At 23.3% G+C, this 8,003-nt stretch overlaps 1 protein-coding gene across 2 annotated transcripts in view; it reads left to right on the forward strand.

The window, feature by feature from the left end:
- The window catches only part of LOC129610690 (lysM and putative peptidoglycan-binding domain-containing protein 1), a 28,788-nt gene extending 20,998 nt beyond the window's left edge, over window positions 1–7,790 (forward strand). The window contains exons 1-4 of one of the 2 annotated variants that reach the window (XM_055523349.1): window positions 691–869; window positions 1,127–1,324; window positions 6,559–6,974; window positions 7,253–7,790. In XM_055523349.1, coding sequence (XP_055379324.1) covers window positions 1,148–1,324; window positions 6,559–6,974; window positions 7,253–7,526 — 867 coding nt within the window. In that variant the 5' untranslated portion in view covers window positions 691–869; window positions 1,127–1,147 and the 3' untranslated portion in view covers window positions 7,527–7,790. Of the gene's footprint in view, window positions 1–690; window positions 870–1,126; window positions 1,325–6,558; window positions 6,975–7,252 lie in introns of those variants that run through there. The other variant, XM_055523342.1, reaches the window with a different exon arrangement.
- The last annotated feature ends 213 nt before the right edge of the window (window positions 7,791–8,003 follow it).

The raw sequence follows: 8,003 nt of genomic DNA on the forward strand, positions 1-8,003 counted from the left end.
AACAAAATATTTTTTAGTTATACAGAAAAGCAAAAATATAATATGAAATATAAACAAATAAATAGAAGACCTAAAACTAAAAGACAGATGATTTTCTATTTTAAGATTATCTTGGATTACTTCATCTCTAAGAGAAAATTTTCTCACTAAAACATTTTTTTTGTTGTTATGATGAATAGAAAATGTGAAAATTCTATATTTTAGTAATCAGATAAATAATTTGTTTCTGAAAATAAAATATTTCTCTTCAAATTTTCATGAAAAAGGACTAGTTTTGGAGGTTTTCAGTTTCACATATCGTTGACATTTTTTAAGTTACTAATAAAATCAAGTGAATTAAAAAATTATAATCTCTTACACTTATTTTGCTAAAATAATGAATTGTCAAAACCATGTGAGTTCTAAAAGGTTAAAGCTTTTTTTTAAATAGGTATGCAAATGTGAACTACGCACTATTAAATTCAATTAAATAGAGAAAGAAAAATACACCAAGGAGCTTTTTGAATTTTCTCAGTCTATGGCATTAAGTGTTATGGCAACAAAAACATTATTGATAACAATTTTTAAAATGTAATTTATTTGCAATAAATGGCAATACTTTCATATGACATTATTATGACATTTGGTAATGTCATTTTCTTTTTAATTGGAAATTAAAAAAAAAAAGTTATTTTAGTCACGCGAAATTGTCAGATTAAATATAATGAAAAGAAAGTTATTATTTTTCTAAAAGAAGTATTAAGTTCCTTTAGCGAATTTCACTTACTATCCTTTCATATTTAATTTTAAAGTTTAAAAGAAGTTTCAAATCACCATAAATATTGTTTACAACAATGTTAACAAATATCTGAGATTTAAATACATTTAAAGTAAAAGAAATTAATAAAAATTTAATATAAGCTAACAATATAAAAATAAGAAAATTTTTCGGAGTACACTATAAAATTTCAACTCTTGTATTCCATATAATATTATAACAGTTCCAAAGAAGATTAACTTATATAATTTTTTAAATAAAATTGTCTGCGACTTCAACTCTTTAACCAAAACTTCGAATTTTATTGTCTTCTGTTTTTAAGAAATTAAAACAAAATTTAAGTAAATCAACTCAAATTTTCTTCATCAGTTTACAGAAATTATACCAGATATGGATGACATGGATATGTTCAATGAAAAACAATCAATACGTGATTCAGCTAGATCATTAAAAAAGTATGGAAGTACCTGTAATCATATCAGAAATAGCAGTAGTGAAGTATTAATTAGACATGAAATTGAAAAAACAGATACTCTCCAAGGAATATCATTAAAGTACGGGTGCACTGTAAGTTGTTTTTAATATATTTAATCATACAATACATTTTTTTATATATTTTCAAATCCTTCATGTATAGGTTTCTATACTTCAGTATATACTTATAATAAATAAGCAATTTTAGTATACTTAAGGATATAGGTGCCTACCTACCCAAATATAATACCGTACACACATATGTATAAAATGTAAATTTAATAATTTTCCATTGTGACGCTTTTAATATACCGTGACAAATAGATATTTCTTAAAAATGTATTTTTTCTAGCTACATAATACTTATGAATTATTTTTGTTTTATTTAATGAGGGCGTGCTATTATAAAACTTAAGTAGATACAATTTTTTTTTTCTTAATGACCTCACATATTATTTATATAAATTTTGCTTTTCCGTTATCTATTGATTAGGTTGAAAATAATATTAAAAATTACAGAGAACTATTTATTAATTAAAAAAATATTTTATAATAAGGAAGCAACAATTTTTAGTTTTTGTCGATTTGCATTTTTCTTTTACACATAACATTTTTGAAATGAAAGGAAATAAATTTTATTTACATGTTTTATGTGTATAATACCAATATGGTGTTATTCCGAAATATTTTTTTCTTTAGTTTTTACTGATTTTGCTTTTGTAATAAAGAAAATCGAAATATGAAAATACGAGAAAATATGATTACGTAGTTTAAATATATGCATAAGTATATATACACATATGTATGAAAATAAGGAATATCGATTTAATTCAGAAAGTTATAAGTTTAATTGTAATGTAGGTAATAACCTTTTATTTATAAAAGTGCTAAATCAAAGCTAGAATAATTTAATAATGCAACATCTACAGAGGGTTTTATTGCTGCAATAGTCAAAGTAATATCTTATACATCCATTGTTTAAATAGAAATGTATAATTACCAAGTTATTAATATTAATTTAACATTTAAGTAAATGAATGAATCATTGAAACACAATATCTAATATTCATACATTACTTGTTAGTATTGTTCCTCTTTTCAAAAGATAAAAGCTCAATGAAAAATATATATTAACGTGTTTATATAATGATAATCAAAATCGAGAAGAATAAATGCATATGATATGGCTTCATTTAAAGAAAAATCTTTTCTTTTATATATATACATACATATATACCAAGCTGTTAAGTAATAAAATTAAAAATCATTCTCATTTTATAAATAAGAAAATTTAATAGATATCTATGCCAAGATTATTGTTCACGTTAGCAATATTCAATTGTTAATAATTAATTTTTTTATTTGAAATAAAATTTTAATTGCGATTCATTTTATTAATTTTTTTGTTATTATTAAGTAATGTCGTTTTGAATAATATTCAATGAAATAAATACATATGTATGTTTATTGTCATAACGTAAATTAATTTTTCAATATAAAGTGGCTACTAGTCTTTCTCGTTCATAAATTTTCATCGAATTTCCATATTATACATACTATTAAATTCTATTTGCGGTTGCTTTTCTAATCTTACAAAAATATTTGATGATTATTCTTCACCTTAATGATTTAAAAATTTATAAAGTTTATCAATTTTTTATTATTTACTTATTTACTGAATTAATAACGTTGATATGATTTTATTTAATATGTTTCGCTTACATAAAAGTAAGGCAAAGTTTTATGAAATGATTAATGAAATTATTTTTGAATATGTTTTCTTATATACATATATTACTTTTGAGATAATAATGTTTAATTTTAAAACATTATCTAGTAAATGCGTTTATTATATTAAGAAAATATATATGTATGTACTTATATGAAAATTTTCTTAATCATAGCAAATTTTTTATCAAAATTAAATTGTCTTTTTTAAGGTAATGTTTAATACGAGTACATTATCGTTTAATGCTTTTAAAATATTTGATATCGTTCTCTTCTTAGACGATAAGTTGTAAAAGTTTGAAATTTTGGAGATTTTAGGTATTGATAAATGATTTATTTGATTATAAAAAGTTTTTTTTTCACCTCGCTCCTGTTGTAACCTCTAGAAATCAGTAAAATTTCAATTTTTGCATCTCATGCATTTCAAAATTTCTATAAAAGCAAAACAAACGCTAGTTGTAAATGTTTTGGCCACAAAGAACATAATTATATTCATTTCAACTCACCTAACTCACCATCAAAATAATATTGATATATTTAAGTAATATAAGAACCATTTAAAAAGCAGATTGTTTTTTAATAATACATTTTTAAAACCGTAGTTTGGTCCAAATTTTTTTTAAGTATATTAAGTTTTTTAGCTTTCTTTCATTAAATTCTTGAAGCTATTCAGATTTTCTTACATTTCATAACAAATTCGCTTATTTTTTAGTTAATATTATAGTCAAATTATGTTAATTATTTCATGATTTGTTAACGTTGTCTATTTGAAAGAAGGGAAAATTAGACCTCAACTAGTTGAGTCGCTGCAGTATCAATTATTACTGCATATTCAATAAAATAATTTTAAAGATATACGTAATAAAGATTATGAGCCTTCAATTTTTCTAAAAAGTGGCTCAAAATTGGATCATTAATTTATACAAATTAAGATAATTAAAAAATATTGTTTAAAGTATCGCGTCCAGGATTTTTTATCGTTATAAACAATAAGTAAACCATAATTAACATTTAAACTTTTTAATTTTTGATATAATAAAACTTGTTTATAATAAATTCCGTTTACAGAATTAATTTAAATAAGTACATAATGACTATATTAAAAAATTATAGTAATTAATTTAACAGAATAATATCTTCATAAGTATACAGAGTGATTCACAGAAAGGTATACAATAACACATATCATTGGTTAAAGGATCAAAAATGGGTATTACTTTTATTCTGGACTGGGTGCCAAATCTCAAGGATATGTTACAGAAGATATAGTACAAAAACCACAAATATTGTGAGCCACAAATATTGAATTTGAATTGAAAATCAAACCAAATGTTGATAAAACTAAAATTAAATTCAATTTAATATTCCTTTATTAAAAAATTTGGAAAAATAAGAATTCCTTATGCACAAAATTTACAAATTTCTCGAAACGAAACCCAAATTCTCCCATAAAATTCACCTCATTCGGCAAAAATTTATGCTTTTCTTATTTCAAGTCTATTCAATCGCATATTTTAAATCAATTGCTTTACTGGAACACCTGTAGTTTTTGAAAAATTTGTTGAAAATTTATTAATTCCCTTAAATTATTTATTATATATTTATTAGCTTAATAATGTTAATACGATATCATTTACAAATTCCATTTTGTGTGAAAAAATTAAATTTTCCTATTAAAAAAAATTTTTCTAATAAAATAAATGTCAAAATTTATATGGCATGTCTTTAAAAATTCGCTCCAGCTGGATAATTTTAATAAGTTCAGATGCTAAATGGTGTCTAGGTTTCGGAAATATTTTTTTCAAATTTTTAAATTGCACCCAATCTGAGAAAAATGCCTTTAAAAATTTCAAACCATATAGGCACCATTTCTTATAAAAACTGGCAAAAATAAAAAACATATCAATTTTCTTTACCAAGAAAAGTTTCGAAAAAAATTTTTTGATTACTAGATTTTTTTTTGTTTTTCGTAATACAAAATTCTAGTTTTTCTTTTCAAAAATTTAAAATTTTTTTAATTCAATTTTTGTTTTTCAATTAAAAAGTTTGTATAAAATTTCGTTTCAATTTTGTTATTATTTGTTACATTTCAGTAAAAACCTTAAAATTTAGATTTTTTATCAAAATAACGGCTCTTAAAAATGTCAACTGTCTTTTCGAGTAAAGCGCTGTAAAGTTTGTTGATAATTACAGCGCTTAAAATCAATAAAAATAGACATAGAATTGGTTTTCGTGCTATATCTTCTGTACCATAAAAATTTTTTTAATGTTTGAAGACTTGAATTAAAAACTCAAACAGATGGACAAAAATCTTTAAAAAAAAATTTCACGGTTTCAAAAAATTAACTAATTAGAAAAAACTGAAAAATAAAAGAAGTGAAAAATTTGACATTTCCTAAAGTTCCAATGCTTGGTATTCCGAAGGGATCTTAAAAAATCAAACAGGATGACATAGAACTCGGAAACACTTGAGATTTGGCATCGAGTCCGGAACAAAAGTTTCGCTAACCAATCCTCTAACCAATGATATATGTTGTTGTATACCTTTCTGGATCACCCTGTATATATATTTAAAAAAGAAAACGTGCCCATTGCATTTCACGAAATACAAAAAAGGTTTTAAATAACATAATAACGTCTGTTTACGTATTTTCTTTTACCATTTTTTTAGGTTAACTGCATATGTAAATATGTATATGAATATATCTATTATAATATAAAATTTTCTATAATTATTTAAGTTATTATACTTAAGTGAGGTTGAATAATTCAAGTTCGAGAATTTTCATTATTGTTTTAGTGTAATACTTAATGTATCGGTGTATGTGCAAGAATCAGATGAAATTAAATGGAAATAAAAAATGCAAAAAGATGCAAAACGATTAAGGAAATTCTAAAAACAAGCAAGAGCTACTTATTTTACATAGGGTTAGATTGATTTTTTTTTTTAAATACACATCAAATATTACTTATTTTAGACTTTTATTAAATCAATAAAATTTTGTAAAATTTTATGACTCATATTCAAGTGCAAGTCTACAAAAATGAATTTTCATTTTGCTTCATTCGCTTATTTTAATTTCCTTTTGTATTTTCAAGGACTAAAGTTGTGTGCGATTGCTTGCATGAAGCAATTTTCCTATATGTTTTCAAATAAATTTGTACGTTTTACATATATTGCTTCTGTATGTTTCTATAATATTTGAATTTTTTTAGAACATTACCTTTTTCAATAAAAAAATTATTAGAAAATTATTTAAAAATATTTAGATGAATTGCTCTAGACATCTAAATTATTTAAAAATATTTAGATGTATTCCTTTCTCTAGACTCTTCCTTTGAAATTGTTGGATATCTTTTAAAAAAACCATTCAATTGTTCTTCAACTTTTGTTTTGGATTTCTTTAATACTTAGGACTCCAAAATTGCTTTTTCTTACTACATATTATTAAAACCACATTAATAATTTATCAATTTTAGATTGCCAGTGTTTGAAATTCAACAAATTATACTAAGCAAAATTCATTGCATTCTATTAAATTCTTATTTAAAGTATTGTTCTCGTTTTTTCTGACAAATTTATTTTGTTTTACTTTTAGATGGAACAAATCCGTCGAGCTAACCGTCTTTTTGCATCTGATAGCTTGTTTTTGAGACAGTATCTTCTTATACCAGTTGAAAAGTCATCACCATATTATCCAAAGGACGATAGGCCACAATCTCTGCCGGTCAGAGCTTTCTCGGTGGCTGGAACTGAATTTGAATCAACAAATCAAAATCTCTTAGTGCAGTTACAAAACTCCACATCATCAGTAAACTCAGTGCAAAATTATAATAATAATCAAAATATAAATTGCAACAATAATAGTACGAATAGCAGTTGTAGGTCAATTGAGTCAATAATGAGTCCAGAAGAAGAAAATAAACGTTCCATAGATGAATTTTTGGGTAAAATCGATACTACTATAGCTGAATCAAAGAAATATGTCGCAAAATCTCAACATGGTAGTAATGAGTAAGTAAAAAATATATATATTTAAAAAAGAGAAACGATTGGATATCATTAAAATTTTAACTCATTTTCCTTTAGTTTTTGTTGTTTCCTTATAATTTGTGGGATACTTGTCTTTCATAAAATTTCATTTTAAGAGAAAAAAATGTCTTATTCTGAACGAAAACTGTCTCTTTATTAATAAAATTCCATATAAAATTTTAGGGTTCATAAATCAAAAATGAATTATAAATATATCGGAGTTATAAGTTAATGAAATATTCTTTTAATTTTTCTTTTAGCATGATAACCAGTCAGAGTGATGATGATTTATTTTCCTCAAATTATCAAGGTGGAAATATTGGAGGTAATTCTAATAATGGAACCAAACGTTATCATTACCAACAATCATCATCAGCATCAACAAGTTGTTCTTCATCAAATCATCATACTAGACATAGTTCATCTGGAAGTACATCTGATACTGCACATTTGCTTAACTTAAATCAAGGTAAACGTGTACAAAATTCATTGCAACGCCTTGAAAAGGAACAAGATGAATTCTTCGAATTGTAGCATAAGGCCAATCATAATAAAAATAATAATAATTATCAAATACAAAAATACTATTATTATAATTATCTTTACTGTGTTAATTTTGAATCAGTGCGGAATAGTTTCAGAAATATATTTAGGAGTGTTAAAAATCGAAAGAAAAAAAGCAAAAATTTTCAAAGTTATGATAATTGTAAATAAAATATATTGATTGTAATATAAATACATACTTATATAAAAAAGGTCCCACTGAATACACCAAGTTATTCATATTTTAAAAATAAATGAACAAAAAATTAGGACCAAATAGGTGAAATTATATACATACATACTTATAAATTATTAAAATTAAAAAGCAAACTATATGAATTGAAATGAATGTAAAAGAATGAATAGACGTTACCTTACATATATATAAATATATACATAATATATGCATAATAATATAAATATAATTTATGTTAGATTTATTTTCTATTTAATATAAAATAAATTATC

Source organism: Condylostylus longicornis, unplaced genomic scaffold (genome assembly GCF_029603195.1).
Source record: "Condylostylus longicornis isolate FDR11 unplaced genomic scaffold, ASM2960319v2 ptg000004l, whole genome shotgun sequence".
Taxonomy (NCBI): domain Eukaryota; kingdom Metazoa; phylum Arthropoda; class Insecta; order Diptera; family Dolichopodidae; genus Condylostylus; species Condylostylus longicornis.